This window comes from Telopea speciosissima, chromosome 11, assembly GCF_018873765.1.
Source record: "Telopea speciosissima isolate NSW1024214 ecotype Mountain lineage chromosome 11, Tspe_v1, whole genome shotgun sequence".
Lineage (NCBI taxonomy): Eukaryota > Viridiplantae > Streptophyta > Magnoliopsida > Proteales > Proteaceae > Telopea > Telopea speciosissima.
In genome coordinates this window covers 3325726-3347911 of record NC_057926.1, presented here as the reverse complement: position 1 = coordinate 3347911, position 22186 = coordinate 3325726, and the positions used below count along the sequence as shown (strand labels likewise).

At 39.6% G+C, this 22186-nt stretch overlaps 1 protein-coding gene across 1 annotated transcript; it reads right to left on the bottom strand.

Moving 5' to 3' along the window:
• Positions 1-4136: 4136 nt before the first annotated feature.
• Positions 4137-17736, bottom strand: LOC122646216 (aconitate hydratase 1-like). The gene is made up of 5 exons (XM_043839717.1): positions 17666-17736; positions 14679-14864; positions 14297-14458; positions 13372-13478; positions 4137-4311 (listed from the first exon to the last, which is right to left on the bottom strand). The coding sequence occupies exons 1-5, from the start codon at positions 17711-17713 to the stop codon at positions 4137-4139; spliced, it is 678 nt and encodes a 225-aa protein (XP_043695652.1). The 5' UTR covers positions 17714-17736.
• Positions 17737-22186: the final 4450 nt, after the last annotated feature.

Here is a 22186-nt window from a genome sequence, read left to right as displayed (position 1 = left end):
GAAACTAATTTAGAGGAAATATCGGCCCAGCTTCTTGGATTCTCTAGACCGGCGAATGAGACCCCATCCAAAAGAAAGTGCTAAATTCAAAGCGCCATCTTCCGGGCGGCATAATCGCGCCCATAATTGTTCAGTTAACCATAAGAATATGAGTTTCGAAAATGAGAGAAAGATCGTAGGTGAAACTAATTTAGAGGAAATATCAGCCCAATTCTTGGATTCTCACGATCGAAAGAATGAGAACCATTCCAAAAAATATCTGAAATTCTTAGGGCCAACATCTAGGCGTAAGAATGAGGTGTTTTAGAAAAGCGAGATAGAGATCCAGAAGGTGAAACTGATTTATAAAAATTCCGACCCGTTCTTGGATTCTCCTGGACCGCAAATGAGACCCAATCCAGTAGAAAGTAGTAAAATTCCTTGATCCCACTTCCGGAAGAATTAATTAGCCCATACTCTTCCGGTTCGCAATTATAACAAAACGTAGTCGAAAATTCAAGATAGAGATATTTTGGGTGAAACTGATTTAGAGGTAATATCAGCCCATTCTTGGATTCTCAGGACCGACAAAATGCAACCGAATCTAACTAAAAGAAAAAAATTTCTGGCGCCAACTTCCGGGCTTATTTTACTTTTCCCATATTTGTCGGTTCGCTATTATAATCAAAAGTTTACGGAAAGAGGAGAAAGAGATCTGTAGATGAAACTAATTTAGAGCAAATATTGGCCCAGTTCTTGGGTTCTCTGGCCCAACAGAATGAGATCCAATCCAAAAGAAAGTACTTAAATTCTTAGGGCAAACTTCTGGGCGGAATAATTGTGCCCATATTTTAATCGTTCGGTTAGCGATTAGAATGTGTTTCGAAAATGGGACAAAGCTCTGTAGGTGAAACTAATTTAGAGGAAATGTCGGCCCAGTTCTTGGATTCTGTTGAACAAAAGAATGAGACCCGTTCCAACAGAAAGTACTAAAATTCTTGGGCTCAACATTCAGGCGTAATAACTTTCGCCATACTCATATGGATCGCCATTATAATGATGTGTTCTAGAAAAAGGAGATAGAGATCTAAAGGTGAAACTGATTTAAAGGAAATTTCGGTCTGTTCTTGGATTCTCTGGACCGACAGGATGAGAGCCAATCAAATAGAAAGTAGTGAAATTACTTGAGCCAACTTCCGAGGAGAACTAATCAGCCCATACTCTTCCGGTTTGCAATTATAATGAACCGTATTCTAAAATTCACGATAAAGATCTTTTGAGAAACTGATTTAGTGGTAATATCGGCCCAGTTCTTGGATTCTCAGGACCGACCATATGAGACCCAATCTAACTAAAAGTAATAGACTTCCTAGACCCAACTTCCGGGCTGAATAACTTTGCCTATATTTGTGGAGTTCGCTATTATAATAATAAGTTTACGGAAATGGGAGATAGATATGACACTAATTTAGAGGAAATATCGGCCCAGTTCATGGATTCTCTAGACCGACAGAATGACACCCAATCCAAAATAAAGTACTAAAATTCTTAGGGCTAACTTCCTGGGAATTTTTATCCGCTGTTGTACAAGCAGCGCAGCTTTACGCATCGTGCGTTCAGCAGCAGCGCCATGTGTGCACAGCGGGCCCCACTGCAGGCATGGCAGCCGCTACGCCTCACGATGCGTATAGCAGCGGCTGCTGTACTTGAACGGCTAAAGGTCCACTTCCAGCGGAGTAACTGCACCCATACTCGTTCGGTAACCCATTAGAGGTGATACTAATTTAGAGGAAATATCGACCCAGTTGTAGGACTCTCTTGACCGAAAGAATGAGACCCATTCCGGCAGAAAGTACTAAAATTCTTAGGGCCAACATCCAGGCGGAATAATTTGCCCACACTCGTCTGGATCGCCTGTTCTCAGGAAAAGGAGATAAAGATCTGTAGGTTAAACTGATTTACAGGAAATTTGGGTCCAGTTCTTCAACTCTCTGCACCGACAAAATGAGACTCATTCCAGAAGAAAGTAATAAAATTCCTTGATCCAACTTCCGAGCAGAATTAATTTACCCATACGCGACCGGTTCGCCATTATAATGATATGTTTTCGTAAAAGGGAGATAGATATCTATAACCTAAACAGATTTAAAGGGAATATCAGCCCAGTTCTGGGATTCTCTGGATCGACAGAATGAGACTCAATCTAGATGAAATTACTAAAATTCCTTGAGCTTACTTTTGGGCGCAATAAATTTTCCCATATTAATCCGGTTTGCAATTATAATGATACATGTTCGAAAATGGGAGATAAGAGATATCTAGGTGAAACTATTAAGATGAAATATCGGCAAAGTTCTTGGATCCTCTAGACCGACAAAATGACACCCAATCTAACTGAAAGTAAAATTCCATGAGCCAACTTCCAGGCTGATTAACTTTGCCCATATTTGTAGGGTTCGTTATTATAATAATAAGTTTACGGAAATGGAAGATAGAGAACCGTAGGTGAAACTAATTTAGAGGAAATATCGGCCCAGTTCTTGAATTCTACGGACCGACAGAATGAGACCCAATCCAAAAGAAAGTGCTAAATTTCAAAGCGCCATCTTCCGGGCGGCATAATTGCGCCCATAATTGTTCGGTTAACCATAAGAATATGAGTTTCGAAAATGGGAGAAAGATCTGTAGGTGAAACTAATTTAGAGGAAATATCAGCCCAATTCTTGGATTCTGTCGATCGAAAGAATGAGAACCATTCCAGCAAAAAGTACTGAAATTCTTGGGGCCAACATCTAGGCGTAAGAATGAGGTGTTTTAGAAAAGTGAGATAGAGATCTGTAGGTGAAACTGATTTATAAGAAATTCCGACCCAGTTCTTGGATTCTCTGGACCGACAGAATGAGACCCAAATCCAGTAGAAAGTAGTAAAATTCCTTGATCCCACTTCCGGGAAGAATTAATCAGCCCATACTCTTCCGATTCGCAATTATAACAAAACGTAGTCGAAAATTCAAGATAGAGATCTTTTGGGTGGAACTGATTTAAAGGTAATATCGGCCCAATTCTTGGATTCTTAGGACCGACAAAATGCAACCCAATCTAACTGAAAGTAAAAAAAAATTCTGGCGCCAACTTCCGGGCTTTTTTACTTTGCCCATATTTTTCGTCTTCGCTATTATAATAATAAGTCTACGGAAAGAAGAGAAAGTGATCTGTAGATGAAACTAATTTAGAGGAAATATCGGCCCAGTTCTTAGGTCCTCTGGCCCAACAGAATGAGATCCAATCCAAAAGAAAGTACAAAAATTCTTAGGGCCAACTTCTGGGCGGAATATTTGTGCCCATATTTTAATCGTTCGGTTAGCCATTAGAATGTGTTTCGAAAATGGGACAAAGATCTGTAGGTGAAACTAATTTACAAGAAATGTCGGCCCTGTTCTTGGATTCTGTTGAACAAAAGAATGAGACCCGTTCCAACAGAAAGTACTAAAATTCTTGGGCTCAACATTCAGGCGTAATAACTTTCGCCATACTCATATGGATCGCCATTATAATGATGTGTTCTAGAAAAGGGAGATAGAGATCTAAAGGTGAAACTGATTTAAAGGAAATTTCGGCCTGTTCTTGGATTCTCTGGACCGACAGGATGAGAGCCAATCAAATAGAAAGTAGTGAAATTACTTGAGCCAACTTCCGAGGAGAATTAATCAGCCCATACTCTTCCGGTTTGCAATTATAATTAACCGTATTCTAAAATTCACGATAAAGATCTTTTGAGAGAAACTGATTTAGTGGTAATATCGGCCCAGTTCTTGGATTCTCAGGACCGACCATATGAGACCCAATCTAACTAAAAGTAATAGACTTCCTAGACCCAACTTCCGGGCTGAATAACTTTGCCTATATTTGTGGAGTTCGCTATTATAATAATAAGTTTACGGAAATGGGAGATAGATATCTGTAGGTGACACTAACTTAGAGGAAATATCGACCCAGTTCATGGATTCTCTGGACCGACAGAATGACACCCAATCCAAAAGAAAGTACTAAAATTCTTAGGGCCAACTTCCATGGAATTTTTATCCGCTGCTGTACAGGCAGCGCAGCTGTACGCATCGTGCGGTGCAGCAGCGGCAATGTGTGCACAGCGGGCCCCACTATGAAGACATGGCAGTTGCTACGTCACACGATGCGTAAAGCTGCGGCTGCTGTACTGGAGCGGATAAAGGTCCACTTCCAGGCGGAGTAACTGCACCCATGCTCGTTCGGTAAGCCATTAGAGGTGATACTAATTTTTGAGGAAATATCGGTCCAGTTCTTGGATTCACTTGACTGAAAGAATGACACCCATTCCAGCAGAAAGTATTAAAATTCTTAGGGCCAACATCCAGGCGTAATAATTTGCCCATACTCGTCTGGATCGCCTGTTTTCGGAAAAGGGAGAGAAAGATCTGTAGGTGAAACGGATTTACAGGAAATTTTTGTCAGTTCTTGAACTCTCTGCACCGACAAAATGAAACTCAATTCCAGTAGAAAGTATTAAAATTTCTTGATCTAACTTCCGGGCAGAATTAATTTACCCATACGCGTCCGGTTCGCCATTATAATGATATGTTTTCGTAAAAGGGAGATAGATATCTGTAACTTAAACAGATTTAGAGGAAATATCAGCCAAGTTCTGGTATTCTCTAGATCGACAGACTGAGACTCAATCTAGCTGAAATTACTAAAATTCGTTGAGCTTACTTTCGGGCGTAACAAATTTTCCCATATTAATCCGGTTTGCAATTATAATGATACATGTTCGAAAATGGGAGATAGAGATATTTAGGTGAAACTGATTAAGATGAAATATCGGCAAAGTTCTTGGATTCTCTAGACCGACAAAATGAGACCCAATCTAACTGAAAGTAAAATTCCTTGAGTCAACTTTCGAGCTGATTAACTTTGCCCATATATGTCTGGTTCGTTATTATAATAATAAGTTTACGGAAATAGGAGATGGAGAACAGTAGATGAAACTAATTTAGAGGAAATATCGGCCCAGTTCTTGGATTCTCTGAACCGACAGAATGAGACCCAATCCAAAAGAAAGTACTAAAATACTTAGGGCCATCTTCCGGGCGGAATAACCGCGCCCATTATCGTTCAGTTAACCATTACAATATGAGTTTCAAAAATGGGAGAAATATCTGTAGGTGAAACTAATTTAGAGGAAATATCAGCCCAATTCTTGGATTCAGCCGATTGAAAGAATGAGAACCATTCCAGCAGAAAGTACTGAAATTCTTAGGGCCAACATCTAGGTGAAACTTTGGCCATACTCGTCTGGATCGCCATTATAATAATGTGTTTTAGAAAAGCGAGATAGAGATATGTAGGTGAAACTGATTTATAAGAAATTCCAACCCAGTTCTTGGATTCTCTGGACCGACAGAATGAGACCCAATCCAGTAGAAAGTAGTAAAATTCCTTGATCCCACTTCCGGGAAGAATTTATCACCCCATACTCTTCCGGTTCGCAATTATAATGACACGTATTCGAAAATTCAATATAGAAATCTTTTGGGTGAAACTGATTTAGAGGTAATATCGGCCCAGTTCTTGAATTAGCAGAACCAACAAAATGCAACCCAATCTAACTGAAAGTACAAAAAATTCCTTGAGCCAACTTCCGGGCTGATTAACTTTGCCCATATTTGTTGGGTTCGCTATTATAATAATAAGTTTACGGAAAGAGGAGATAGAGATCTGTAGATGAAACTAATTTAGACGAAATATCGGCCCAATTCTTGGGTTCTCTGAACCAATAGAATGAGACCCAATCCAAAAGAAAGTACTAAAATTCTTAGGGCCAACTTCTGGGCGGAATAATTGTGCCTATATTTTAATCGTTCGGTTAGCCATTAGAATGTGTTTCGAAAATGGGAGAAAGATCAGTAGGTGAAACTAATTTAGAGGAAATGTCGGCCCAATTCTTGGACCCTGTTGAATGAAAGAATGAGACCTGTTCCAACAAAAAGTACTAAAATTCTTGGGGTCAACATTCAGGCGTAATAACTTTCGGCATACTTATCTGGATCGCCATTATAATGATGTGTTCTACAAAAGGGAGATAGAGATCTAAAGGAGAAACTGATTTAAAGGAAATTTTGGCCCAGTTCTTGGATTCTCTAGACCAACAGGATGAGACCCAATTCAATAGAAAGTAGTGAAATTACTTCAGCCCATACTCTTCTGGTTCGCAATTATAATGAAACGTATTCTAAAATTCAAGATAGAGATCTTTTGGGTGAAACTGATTTAGTGGTAATATCGGCCCAATTCTTGGATTCTTAGGACCGACCATATGAGACCCAATCTAACTGAAAGTAATAAACTACCTAGACCCAACTTCCGGGCTGAATAACTTTGCCTATATTTGTGCAGTTCGCTATTATAATAATAAGTTTACGAAAATGGGAGATAGATATCTGTAGGTGACACTAATTTAGAGAAAATATCGACCCAGTTCATGGATTCTCTGGACCGACAGAATGACACCCAATCCAAAAGAAAGTATTAAAATTCTTAAGGTCAACTTCCATGGAATTTTTATCCACGCCGACATAAAGACAGCTGTACGCATCGAGCGGTGCAGCCGCGGCCATGTGTGCACAGCGGGCCCCACTGTGTAGACATGGCAGCTGCTACGCCGCACGATACGTAAAGCAACGGCTGCTGTACTTGAGCGGATAAAGGTCCACTTCCAAGCGGAGTAACTGCACCCATACTCGTTCGGGAAGCCATTAGAGGTGATACTTATTTAGAGGAAATATCGGCCCAGTTCATGGATTCTCTTGACCGAAAGAATGAGACCCATTCCAGCAGAAAGTACTAAAATTCTTACGGCCAACATCCAGGCGTAATAATTTGCCCATACTCGTCTGGATCGCCTGTTTTCGGAAAAGGGAGATAAAGATCTGTAGGTGAAACTGATTTATAGGAAATTTTGGTCCAGTTCTTGAACTCTCTGCACCGACAAAATAAGACTCAATCCAGTAGAAAGTAGTAAAATTCCTTGATCCAACTTCCGGGCATAATTAATTTACCCATACGCGTCCGGTTCGCCATTATAATGTTATGTTTTCGTAAAAGGGAGATAGATATCTGTAACTTAAACAGAATTAAAGGAAATATCAGCCCAGTTCTGGGATTCTCTGGATCGACAGAATGAGACTCAATCTAGCAGAAATTACTAAAATTCCTTACGCTTACTTTTTGGCGTAATAAATTTTCCCATATTAATCCGGTTTGCAATTATAATGATACATGTTCGAAAATGGGAGATAGAGATATTTACGTGAAACTGCTTAAGATGAAATATCGGCAAACTTCTTGGATTCTCTAGACCGACAAAATGAGACCCAATCTAACTGAAAGTAAAATTTCCTGATCCAACTTCCAAGCTGATTAACTTTGCCCATATTTGTCGGGTTCGTTATTATAATAATAACTTTACGGAAATGGGAGATAGAGAACTGTACGTGAAACTAATTTAGAGGAAATATCGGCCCAGTTCTTGGATTCTCTGAACCGACAGAATGAGACCCAATCCAGAAGAAAGTACTAAAATTCTTAGGGTAATCTTCCGGGCGGAATAACTGCGCCCATAATCGTTCGGTTAACTATTAGAATATGAGTTTCAAAAATGGGAGAAAGATCTGTAGGTGAAACTAATTTAGAGGAAATATCAGCCCAATTCTTGGATTCTGTCAACCGAAAGAATCAGAACCATTCCAGCAGAAAGTATTGAAATTCTTAGGGCAACATCTAGGCGTAATAACTTTGGCCATACTCGTCTGGATCGCCAGTATAATGATGTTTAGAAAAGCAAGATAGAGATCTGAAGGTGAAACTGATTTATAAGAAATTCCGACCCAGTTCTTGGATTCTCTGGACCGACAGAATGAGACCCAATCCAGTAGAAAGTAGTAAAATTCCTTGATCTCACTTTCTGGGAGAATTAATCAGCCCATACTCTTCCGGTTTGCAATTATAATGAAACGTATTCGAAAATTCAAGATAGAGATCTTTTGGGTGAAACTGATTTAGAGGTAATATTGGGCCAGTTCTTGGATTCTCAAGACCGACAAAATGCAACCCAATCTAACTGAAAGTAAAAAAAATTCCTTGAGCCAACTTCCGGGCTGATTAACTTTGCCCATATTTGTCAGGTTCGCTATTATAATAATAAGTTTACGGAAAGAGGAGATAGAGATCTGTAGATGAAACTAATTTAGAGGAAATATCGGCCCAGTTCTTAGCTTCTCTGGACCAACAGAATGAGACCCAATCCAAAAGAAAGTACTAAAATTCTTAGGGCCAACTTCTGGGCGGAATAATTGTGCCTATATTTTAATCGTTCGGTTAGCCATTAGAATGTGTTTCGAAAATGGGAGAAAGATCTGTAGGTGAAACTAATTTAGAGGAAATGTCAGCCCAGTTCTTGGATTCTGTTGAACGAAAGAATGAGACCAGTTCCAGCAGAAAGTACTAAAATTCTTGGGGTCAACATTCAGGCGTAATAACTTTCGCCATACTCATCTGGATCGCCATTATAATGATGTGTCCTAGAAAAGGGAGATAGAGATCTAAAGGTGAAACTGATTTAAAGGAAATTTCGGTCCAATTCTTGGATTCTCTGGACCGACAGGATGAGACCCAATCCATTAGAAAGTGGTGAAATTACTTGAGCCAACTTCCGGGGAGAATTAATCAGCCCATACTCTTCCGGTTCACAATTATAATGAAACGTATTCGAAAATTCAAGATAGAGATCTTTTGCATGAAACTGATTTAGTGGTAATATCGGCCCAGTTCTTGTATTCTCAGGACCGACCATATGAGACCCAATGTAACTAAAAGTAATAAACTTCCGGACAACTGGTTCAAAACTTGCATTTGTATCCGGTCCAACGGGCAGAATTGGTGGGGGTTTTGCTTGAAATGATCAGATCTTGACATGCATGCCCCAAATTTCATGATCTAAGTCAATATTAAGGTGGGTCCAACTAACCTTATTAATTAATTTGAAAAATCAACTCAAATTTTGGCATTTTATCAATCAAACCCAAATTTCATATTTAGGGTTTATGAATTGGCCATTAGAATCAGCAATTGTGTTCAATAGAGGAACAGCCATGACGATTCAGGTATGACTGAACCCAAACAACACTAAAACAGTAAGAAATTAGGTGGAACTTCCATTGTTTAAGCTTGGATTAAAAGCTTTAATGGCAGAAATCCATTTAGGCATGATTAGGCTTGAAGATTAGAGAAAGAGGTGGAAAGAGCATGGATTCATGGCTTACCTGCTACAACAGTAAGAAAAGGTGATGGCAGCCTTGCTTTTATGCTCCAATTCTCTAATGGAGGTGTCCAAGCTTCCAATTTCAAGTCCAAGATCAAAGCTCCAAGGTATATTCCTCTCTTCCCTTCTTCTTCTCCTCTTCTCTAGAGCTGAATCGGTTTTGGTTTTAGATGGTAGGAATGAAATAGAAGGCTAAGTATTGTACATATACTAAGTCATAACTAAGGCCTGTTTGCCATGGCTTACCTGATACAACAGTAAGAAAAGGTGATGACAGCCTTGCTTTTATGCTCCAATTCTCTAATGGAAGTGTCCAAGCTTCCAATTTCAAGTCCAAGATCAAAGCTCCAAGGTATATTCCTCTCTTCCCTTCTTCTTCTCCTCTTCTCTAGAGCTGAATCGGTTTTGGTTTTAGATGGTAGGAATGAAATAGAAGGCTAAGTATTGTATATATACTAAGTCATAACTAAGGCCTGTTTGCCATGGCTTAATAAGAATTGGTTTTAGGAATGTGATTTTCAAATCTAATTCTAAAGTTAATTAATTAGTTAATTCAAGTTTTTAAGTTATATCTTAAGTCTTTATAGGCCATGAAGGTGGGCCCGGGTGTGTTGGCACACAGGCAGTCCAGATCTACAAAGGGTGTGGGTCCCACTAGGTAAAAATTACTATTCTGCCCCTAATACACTAATTAATTAGAAATACAACATATATACATATAAAATGGGATTCTTACCTGGGATTCGGCCTAAGACAGAGAGAGGCTCCGTAGACCATCTATCCAGCATACCAAGCTTATATATTGTCTTCCGCTAGACACCTCAGACTCATTCAAGGCCAAGGTAGTTTGCCATTCGAAATGCCTTTATAGACGAGTCATGAGATTGGTTTGAATGTCTTAATCAAGACAGCCCACAACTTAGAGGCTAACATGGGCAATTATTGAACCAGAACTTGAAATCACACAGGTTCCAAAAGTTCAAATTTTAGCGGGTTTTCACAATAATAATATATTTACAGAAATGAGAGATAGAGATCTGTAATGAAACCTATTTAGAGGAAATATCGGCCTAGTTCTTGGATTCTATGGACCGAAACAATGAGACCCAATCTAGCTGAAAGTACAAAAATTCTTAGTGCCAACTTCCGAGCGGAATAACTTTGCCCATACTCGTCCGGTTAGGCATTATAATATGTATTTCGAAAAAGGAAAATAGGGATCTATAGGTGAAACTAATTTAGAAGAAATATCGGACTAGTTCTTGGATTCTCTGGACCGACAAAATGAGACCTAATCCAGTAGAAAATACTAAAATTTCTTGATCCAACTTCCAGGCAGAATAACTCTACCCATAGTCGTCCAGTTCACCACTATAATGATATGTTTTCAAAGAAGGGAGATAGAGATATGAAGGTGAAACTGATTTGGAGGAAATATCAGCCCAGTTTTTGGATTCTCTAGACAAACAGAATGAGACCCAATCTAGCTGAAAGTACTAAAATTACTTGAGCCAACTTCCGGGCGGAATAACTTTGCCCATTCTCGTCCGGTTCGCCATTAGAATATTATGTTTTCGGAAAAGGGAGAAAGAGATCTGTAGGTGAAACTGATTTAGAGGAAATATCAGCCTAGTTGATGGATTCTCTAGACCGACAGAATAAGACTCAACCTAGCTGAAAGTACTAAAACACTTGGGGCAAACTTCCGAGGGGAATAACTTTTCCCATACTCGTGCGGTTCGCTATAATAAAATATGTTTACAGAAATAGGAGATATTGATATGTAGGTGAAACTGATTTAGAGGAAATATTGACCCAGTTCTTGGATTCTCTGGACCGACAGTATGAGACCTTGTCTAGCTGAAAGTACTAAATATTTTAGGGCCAACTTCCGAGCAGAATAACTTTTTCCATACTCCGGGGGTTCGCAATTATAATAATATGTTTTCAAAAATGGGAGATACAGATTTGTAGATGAAACTGATTTAGAGGTAATATCAGCCAAGTTCTTAGATTCTCTGGACCGAAAGAATGAGACCTAATCAAGCAGAAGGTACTAAAATTTCATGAACCAATTTCCGGGAAGATTAACTTTGCCCATACTTGTCGGGTGTGCTATTATAATAATATATTTACGGAAATGGTAGATAGAGATCTATTGGTGAAACTGATTTAGAGGAAATATCAGCCCAGTTCTTGTATTTTCTGGACCGACAAAATGAGACCCAATCTAGCTAAAAGTACTAAAATTCCTTGAGCCAACTTCCGGACGGATTAACTTTGCCCATACTTATCGGGTTCGCTATTATAATAATATGTTTACAAAAATGGGAGATAGAGACCTGTAGGTGAAACTAATTTAGTAGAAATATCGGCCCAGTTCTTAGAATCTCTAGACCGACAGAATGAGACCCAATCCAACAGAAAGTACTAAAATTCTTAGGGCCAACTTCCGGGCGAATAACTTTACCCATACTCATCCGATTAGCCATTATAATAGGCATTTCGAAAATGGGAGAAAGATCTGTTGGTGAAACTAATTTAGAGGAAGTATCGACCCAATTCTTGGATTCTTTGGACCGAAAGAATGAGACCCATTCCAGCAGAAAGTACTAAAATTCTTAGGGCCAACTTCCAGGTGGAATAACTTTTCCCATACTCATCCGGTTAGCCATTATAATGTGTTTCAAAAATGGAAGATAGAGATCTATAGCTGAAACAGATTTAGAGGAAATATCGGCACAGTTATTGGATTTTCTAGATCGACAGAATGAGACCCAATCTAGCTGAAAGTACTAAAATTCCTTGAGCCAACTTCCGGGCAGAATTAATTTGCCTATACTCGTTCGGTTCGCCATTATAATGATATGTTTTCGAAAAAGGGAGATAGATATCTATAAATGAAACTGATTTAGAGGAAATATCAGCCCAGTTCTTGGATTCTCTGGACCCACAGAATGAGACCCAATCTAGCTAAAAGTACTGAAATTGTTTGAGCCACCTTTCGGGCGGAATAAATTTTCCCATACTCATCTGGTTCACAATTATATGATATGTTTATGAAAATGGGAGACAGAGATATTTAGGTGAAATTGATTTAGAGGTAATTTCAGCCCAGTTCTTCGATTCTCTGGACTTACAAAATGAGACCAAAACTAGCTAAAAGTACTAAAATTCTTAGGGCCAACATCTGGACGGAATAACTTTGCTCATACTCGTCCGATTAGCCTTCATAATATGCGTTTCGAAAATTGGAGATATTGATCTGTAGGTAAAACTAATTTATAGGAAATATCGGTCCAGTTCTTGGATTCTCTGGACCGACAGAATGAGACCCAATCTAGCTGAAAGTACGAAAAATTCCTTGAGCCAACTTCCAAGCGGAATTAATTTGCCCATACTCGTCCAGGTAGCCATTATAATGATATGTTTTCAGAAAAGGGAGACAGAGATCTGTAGCTGAAACTAATTTAAAGGAAATATCGGCCCAGTTCTTGGATTCTCTGGACCGACAGAATGAGACCTAATCTAGCTGAAAGTACGAAAAATTCCTTGGGCCAACTTCCGGGCAGAATTAATTTGCCCATACTTGTCCAGTTCGTCATTATAATGATATATTTTCGGAAAAGGGAGATAGAGATCTATAGCTGAAACTGATTTAGAGGCATTATCAGCCTAATTCTTGGATTCTCTAGACTGACAGAATGAGACCCAATCTAGCTGGAAATACTAAAATTCCTTGAGCCAACTTCCGGACGGAATGGATTTTTCCATACTCATCTGATTCGCCATTATAATGATACGATTTCGAAAGTAGGGGATAGAGATCTGTAGCTGAAACTGATTGAGAGGTAATATCGGCCCAGTTCTTGGATCCTCCAGACCGACAGAATGACACCCAATCTAGCTGAAAGTACTAAAATTGCTTGAGTCAACTTCCAGGCAGATTAACTTTGCCCATACTTGTCAGGTTCGCTATTATAGTAATATGTTTTCGAAAATGGGAGATAGAGATGATTTAGAGGTAATTCAAGTAATACCTCAACATTTGGGTTACAGTTAAAACTAAGTCGGTGGTGGTGACCCCATCTAGGAACTTTCCGGTCAACTTGAACCCAACAACACCAGGTAATACCATGCTCATGGGCTGACAATATTGGGCTAGTGAAGCATTAGAGGTAATATTGAAACAGAACTTAGTTGCACATAGATGCCCAAGAATCATGCACCTATGTATACCCAAGACATGGGTGTATTAGCAAAAGATTAATCCTAAAATAGCAGTGTAGTGTAAAAGCCCGGTGGTCCAAAAATACACTTGAATATGTAACACTAAAAGAGGTTTAGATTTCATCTGCCTGAATGATTACAGAAGTTAAATTCATAAATAAATCCACGACAATAAAATGCATATGTGAAAACATCCATATCCATAACCCCGAAATATATGGAGTTCAAAATAAAAATAAGGGTAAAGGCTGGGCATGCCGGCACTGTGCCCATCCTGAGTCTGTGTCTCTCCCACCCCCTAAGGAAATGACCTCCTGCCCTCCCCATCCCACTCTCTCCATTGGGCACAGCCGCTAGCTCCAGGAAAGCCAGCGGCATGCCCAACCCTCTCCCTAAAAATAAACTACGATTATAAGGCAAATATTAGGTAGAAAAGAGAATGCACAGGAAGTACGATAAGATATAAAAGAATCTAGATGGCTCTCTCAGAGTTTCCCTATTGACTGCAAATTTCAAGTTCAGAGCAAGTATAAGTGGCGGAACAATGTGGTATCCCATAAGAGTTCCTCTATCATAGTATGCACATGCATCCAAGTTTCCAAATGCAATGATTTGCTTTCTTTTCTTTGGATGAATACGCCAAGCCTGGATTTCCCCATGACTATTGTTATAAGTACAAGCATTTCCTTAGACAATACAAACTACCAGGTTTCATTGACAATTTTCTAAACATACCTGGCCAAGCATTGCTACCTCTGCTTCAATTCCTCCAACTCCCCATCCAGCAACTCCTAACCCATCGATCATAGTTGTATGGGAATCAGTTCCAACCACACTATCAGCGTACAGCAGGCCATCAGTGTTGAATACAACCCGATCAAGGTATTCCAGGTTAACCTGAGTTTCAATAGTAATTTACTCAGTATATAAATAAAAAAAATGATAACATTAGTGTGAGTAACACAAGATCATTTGAAAATTTCATATATTCTACTTATCAATTGAGAGAAGGAATATTTAGAGACAGAAGAAAGGAAGGAATTCCGTAGATCTGAAATCTAAAGGTAGAACCCATGTCATGTAACATTGCTATTTCCGATGATAGTAACTCCCTAACCTGATGCACGATACCAGAGCCTGGAGGAACAACAAGCATGTTATGAAAAGCAGTAGATCCCCATTTAAAAAAAGCAAATCTCTCCTTGTTCCTCTGGAATTCAAGATCCATATTTGCCTTCACTGCATTTTCTGATCTTGCTACATCCACCTGAACGGAATGATCAACAACAAGATCCACTGGAACCTGCATAAAATATCAATTTTTAGATGAAAGTTAGGAAACCTTCCCCCAAAAGAAAGAAAATATAAAATAGAAATACAGGAATAACAGGAATACATCTTACACTCAAAATATAAATGCAGCAAAAGGTCATCTAGAAAGAAGAAAAAAGAGCAAATTACATGCACCCCTCCTATAGTTTGAAACAATATCAAAACACCCCCCTAGTTTCACCTTTTACGTGCACCCCCCTGGATAATTAGGAGGCTTACAAATTAGCCCTTACCGTCAAGTTTAAACTGTTAGTTGTAGTTAAACTTTTGAAAAACCCTATATTACCCTTCAATTTATCCCATGGACCATTTTACCCTTATGAGACATAACCAGCCCAAACCCATCTTCCCTTTCTTCTCCGGCGAACTGCGAAGAAGAGAATCAACGCCAATGCTGCTGCTGCTGCTGCTATAAATCATCGTCAGTGCTTGCCGGTGCTGCTACTGCTGCTATTGAAGAGAGGAAAGTGAAGGTGTTGCTGCTGCTATAAATCCCCAAACCAAGCACTGCGCTCCACTGTCCTCTCTGGCTATCTTCAACAACATTTGGCAGCTCATACCATGGTTACTCTTCTCATCGCATGATACACAAAATGGAGAAGATAGTATTTTCAATAGGGGGAATTTCCTAGATCTACTAGATTAAAAAAAGATTAACAAAACCAGTAGCAGTAAATTATGTTTTACATTCATAAGTTACTTGATTTAAAAAGATTTACCAAACCCCCACATGAGTAAAAAAAGTTAAATGAATAACCCAAAATGCCCCAACATCCTTCTCTCTCCTTCTTCTTCTTCTCCTGACGGAACCAACCACTCCCTTGATCCCCCTCCCCTGCAATCCCGCCCCACCCTTCTCCTTTGAATTTGAAGGATGGGTTTACATGCAGCTTACCTATTCTGAGTGTGCTCTCTCCCTTTCCTCTCTCTCCTCTGAATTCTATCTGTCATCTTTTCCTCCTCTCGTCTCTTTCCCAGGTCCGATTCCCTTCTTTAATATTCTGTTTCACCATGTTTCTGCCTTAGTTCTTCCTACTCCTTTTTTTTTTTTTTCTGGTTCAATAATGCTCTTTTCTGCTATTTGCATTACCATGGGTTGGAACGAGTTGATACGACTCTTTGTTCCTAACCCCAAAAGACCTGAAACTGTGGGAGATCATTCCCCTCCCAAAAAAGATTCAAACCCATGATTCCTGGTCTTTACAAATTTCACTACTGTTGCATCTTTCCAACCTGCCATGTCTTGTGATTGTGTTGAACCAGTCCCAGTCGAAGCCTCTCCATTCCTATCTATAAATGCTATTCCAGGTTTGAATCAACCCATTAGGTCCAGGCGATCCCATTGATTGATTTACAGACCATTCCGATTAGAAATTAGAGGACTGCTATTGAAAGGAGAAGGGTGGGGTGGGATTGCAGGGGAGGGGGATCAAGGGAGTGATTGGTTCCGTCGGGAGAAGAAGAAGAAGGAGAGAGAAGGATGTTGGGGCATTTTGGATTATTCATTTAACTTTTTTTACTCATGTGGGGGTTTGGTAAATCTTTTTAAATCAAGTAACTTATGAATGTAAAACATAATTTACTGCTACTGATTTTGTAAATTTTTTTTTAATCTAGTAGGTCTAGGAAATTCCCCCTTTTCAATATCCCTAAAAATATGATTCACCAGGTAAGAATACCTCAGATTAGTATGAGTTTGTGTCGCGGTTCTACTAAAGGATGGTTGTTTATGTTTTCTAATGCATTGGATGGCCATTGTTTCTTATGAAATCCATTCACAAAAGCATGAATTCATCTTCCACCTTTCATTCTTGAACCCCCGAAATCTGTTCTTAATGTGATCTTGTCTTCCAATCCTAAGACCAGTAAAGATTGGATGGTGGTTGCCCACATAGCATCAAGGGAGCTATTCTTTTGTAAATCTAGAGGCAGGTCATGGTCTATTGGACCACGAAAGAGCAGATCTGAGTTTTCCTTTGATGATGGAGACATCATATTTTCTGGTGGTGGAGAAGTTTATGCACTTGGTCTGTTAAAGAGAGTTAGGGTTTTTTATATGAATACTCAAAACACACCTTCATGGGTGGAGGTGCGTCAAGATAATATGACCTTTATCATAACAACGACTCAATAGATTGCGGTGATGGGTATATAAGCTACCTGGTTGAATCAAATGGAGAACTGTTTTTGGTTGCAAGGTTCAGAAAAAGAGAGGAGATGGAGAAACTAACCTTCGCCGGAAGGTGGCTGGGCCAGGGGATGTCCATCGGAGAGGTCTTTACAACCTTCGCCGGAGATGGTGTGAAGGTAAAACCCTAAATCGATTTAGAGAATTTTCATTTTGGGGGAGAAGAAGGTCATGAAGGGTAAAATGGTAATTAACATAGGTCACTGAAGTATAAAGGGTAAAGTTGTCTTTTTACTTTCAAAACTAACAGTTCTCTAACACCGTGAATCATTAGGGGGTTTTTTGTAAAAGTGAAACTAGGGGGGTGATTTGATATTGTTTCAAACTACAGGTTGGGTGCATGTAATTTGCTCAAGAAAAAAAAAATCAGATTAAAAGAAAGTGGAATGAGTGACATTATTACAGAATCAAATTTTGCTCTATAATGTTACCTAGAAAGAAGAACAGAAGTAGTTCATTGAAGGCCATTTCAGTAATTATTAGTTCCTCACTGTTTTCATGATGGGGAAGATTTTGGATGTCCAACCCCAAAGAACTTACAAGGAATAACTATTGCAATGAAAAGGAAAAATATCACCACCTACCAAGGGCTTAATCTTGCTAGAATCACTGCCAAGCTTGTTAAATAGCATCCCTCATGCAAGCAAGGTCAACCACAGCAGGTACAACAGTAAATCCTAACCAAAAAATGTAGGTCATAAAATGTATTTGGCAGAAATGTAACAAATTAAAACTACTGTGCAGTTACATCTTCAAAAAACAAAACTACTACGTAATTAGCATAACAATAAACACCTGCAGAAGAACACGAGCAGGCTTGAAAGGAATCTCGACTTGTTTGGGAGAAGTATTCTCCCAATCAATAATTGCCGATTCAAGAAGGATCCTGACGGAGTACGGCAACTTATCTGTGATGCACAGAATGTAAAGATGAGTGGATTTCTAAGAGATTGTGATTTTGGGAACCTGATAACAATATAAAAACTCAGAGTATTTCAAACTTCAAATACGAGATAGCCTCATAACATAGAAGGTATCCTTCAATGCTGAAGAGAAACGGGAACTCATGAGGGGAAAGAAGAAAAAAGGAACGTCATGAAGTCCAAGACCAACCTAAAGGATGACAAAATATATAATTTGTACATAAGAGCAGAAGAACAAAGGGGAGAAGCGATAATGCCACTTGCCGATCCTTGGATCATTCAGAGCAGGTAGGCTATAGTACTTTCCAAACTCGCCACCCCCAGGCTTGGGAAGACTGGTTAAGATTTCCCTTGAAAGCATTCTCAGAAGCTGATCCAACACATATTCACAAACAGAACTCAATCAATTATGTCGATCTCTGGAACAGTATTAACTCGAGAATCTAATCATCTATACAAATCGTCTTTCTCTAGTAATACGCTGAGTTGGATTAGTTAATCCAATTATTTAAATAGTTCTCTCAACACATAAAAAGCATAAATCAGCGATGAATATCCATAAAAGAACTCTCATCAACCAAGGCACATTTTTAATCCATCTGGTCCGATTTCAAAACACTATTCAGAAATTAAAGCAAATATCCTCCAGGAGAACGAAACAGCGTAGCCAAAAGATAAAATTCATCAAATGAATGAAATTATAAGTTGAAAAACCGGTCTGCGTCGAAAGTCGTACCCATAGTAGCGATCTTGCGCTGAAAGAGTTCAATCACACGAGCAGCAGTCCTGGTCTGAGCCCTAAGACTAGCTGGAGATCTCCAATCAACACCGTGGCTCCAGCGAGGAACCGAGGATCGGATGGAACGGATAGCAGTGGAGAAGCAAAGTGATCGGGCTTTGATGAGAGAAGGAGAAGAGGAGAAATTAACGTTCTAGAGATGGAAGGCAAGGATAAGGATGATAAGAAACGAACCCTAGAGGCTCTGAGCAGCGCCGCTGACGAAGAAACGGTTATGTGAGAGAAAGCGAAAGAAAGGGGAGGGAAAGGAGAAAAAGGAAAGTTGATTTGAAAGACAGAAAAAAAATAACCGTTGAGATAAAATATCTTGAGGTGTTTTTTTTATTTTTTTGGTAGAAATATGTAGAGGTTGTTGCGTCAAAGACACGCAATCTGTAGTACCAGACACGTGCGAATTCGTGTCAGTTAAACTATGGCAACCTCCCCCCCCCCAAAAACAAAAGTAATGCGCTGTCTGTGTGTGTTTTTTTTTTCTCTTGGGGTAATAGTAATCTGGGTAATCACCACGCGGTATTTTATTGAATTTTTTGCCGAGCCAAAAGGATTTTAAATTGGAAATCGATATCATTGAATTAGTTCTAGAATTTATATTTTTTCTATCAAAAAAGAAAAACATCCTACAAACCCCCCAATCGGTATGCAATAAGCCAATAATTTATAGGAAAATTTTCATTGACACCCCCTCTGATAGCCCGTTAAATTAATGCCACCCCATTAAAGGTCTAAATATCAATTTTTGTCGAAAAACTAACCTGATTAACTGAGTTGAATAAATATGACTAAACCATCATTTACACTAAAAACATAAAAAACCCAGCCCCACTCTATTTTTAACCAAAAAAAAAAACCTTTCAAACAAAGTTGTAAAACAAATTGTTTGGAGTAGAGGCCGAACCCCTTAGATTGACGTTGCTACAAGTCTGATAATAGTCTGTTGTAAAATGAATTGTTTGTAGCTTTCGGAAATTGATTTTGGTGTTGACCTTGTAATGGATTAGGGTTTCAAACCCAGATGAACAATGGCTTCCAGTGTGAAATTAGATCTAAAGAAGATGATTGAAGAGCTGGATTTGTCCAATGTGGGGCGGGGGAGATTGGAGAGGGTGGTGGCGGGGTTGCAGCGGAGCGAGAGAAGTAACCGGCATTCTTTTGTTGCTTCACTGCTCTCAGCTCACCTCTTCTCGGTGTAGACGGTATCATGGGCTTCTCTAGCGAGGCCATCGGGCCCGATTTCGGGAAGAAGAGAAGGATCCATGGCCTTTGAATGGGACTAGGGAAGCAAATCAGACGTCTGATCTAGTCGATCTCTACTCCATTGCGTCAAATCACTAGCAGACGTCTAAGATCATCATCGTTTCCTCCTTTGTCCTTTTATTTCTTTTTTCAAATTTAGGGCTTGGATCGCACAAAGGTGTGACACCCTTGTCCCAACTTTGAAAGATAATGGATCAGAGGTTGGGGTTTTTCAAACCTACTATGTTGCAGGTCTACCCAATGCCATAAAAGCCAAGAAGATAACGATGAGATGTTAATTAAACTTAAAACTGGAAACCCAATTTAGATTTTGGTTTATGATGGTGGGTTTTGGTTGGATCTTCAGGATTCAGTTCTTTGCTTTCAGAAATAATGAGAAACTTATACTTCTCTATTCAGTGTCTTAATAAAAAAAACCCACATTTTTATGGGAGAGGTTTCAGGGTATGTGAAAGGGAGAAGAAGAAGAAGAAGCAAGGAGAGAATAGGAGAAAAGGGAAAGGGAAAGTGCACCTGTGTATGGGGTTGAATTGCTGAGAGCATGGTGGGGCGGGGGAGACTAGAGAGGGTGGTACGGGGTTGCAGGGGAGGGAGAGTATGAGCGAGAGATGGAGGGCTGAGGTGGTGGTGGTATTGGCAATGGCAGCGGCGACGGCAAAAAACAGCAGAAGGAGAAGAAGAAGGAAAGAAAAAGAAATAAAAACAATGGCAAAATTGTCTTTATAAAAAAACTAACATGCTGACATCATTACTTAACCGTTAAAAAGCTTTTTCCGCTTGTTTTTGGGTCAAAATTGATATATGGGCCCTTAGTGGGGTGGCATTAATTTAACAGTTAAATGGATTCTTTTTGGTTTAGCCGCTTAGGGGCTTTAACCTATAATTAACACAACTTGTCGGGCATATGTTAGGGAACTTAAATCACCTGCATGATACGCGGGAATGAACCTTGGATTTGAATCGTCGATTCAACACCTAAGGTGAGTGAGTTAGACACACGACTTAATTTGTGGAGTGTTTGATAGTTAGAAATTACGAATGCCATTCATGCAATTAAATTTGATTATTGATGATTATGCCATGATATGTTAGTGTAAAATTAATCATCACTATGTATGCGTTACTTGCTTTCATACTGCTTATATGTGAATGATTATGTAAGATGCTTCTGAATTTATATTTAATAGTTATGTGAATGGTATTGAATCAGGATCCGGGAGATGATAAATACTGGGTCCGGATCACCGCTGTTGCTGTATGTATGGAAATGGGATCAAGGAGACGATGGAAATGCCGAGCCTGGGATTGCCATACGAATAAAGTAGTTCATGCTCATATAGAACTAGGCTTTGGACATGGACTACAGGTATGGCCGTGTTTCCATGACTGTACTCGCGTACTCACTGTTGTACCTTAAATTCAATTATAACTGCTGCATTAGAAGGTAACTATTGCACTAGGTTGGAAACGGGCGTGTAACCGGCCGATCGTTTTCGACATTCACATTCCCTTACTATTACATGATTATGCGTATGCTAGAGGGGCCGAGAGGATAGTTGGGTCGACCATCATTCGGTACTGTGGACTCGACCTTTAGCATATACACATGTGTACTCTATCACGTATGTATGCTGGTCAGGTTGAATTATATCCAGTACTACAACCCTTGCTGACAGACGTTTAGGTGTCTGTCAAACCCATGGTTCCCAACCGCTTTCGGGGTAGCCCACCGAGAAGTTTGGGTGTCGACCGCCTTTCGGGCCGAACGCCAAGATGGGGTTTGAATTGGGGGTTTGCATACATACTCTTGGTGGAGTCCAGTACAGTAGGCTCCCAGCATAACTTGGGTCTGCCATCGCGAGGATACCATCCGCTTATGATACCGACATCGTGGATGCCACCTAGGGTGTTGTAATAGTATTTCACCTAACTTAGTTTGTGATGCTAGGAGGCAAATCGCAATAATGCATTCATGCATCATGTGAACTGTTCATTTCTTTACTTATGTGCTTGTTTGCATGGTTTAACTGCCCATTGGGCTTAGTGGAGCTCACTTCTCGAGAAAATATTCTTTTAGATGATGCAGGTACGTTGCAATCAATCAGCTCGGAGTACGATACTCTCGATGG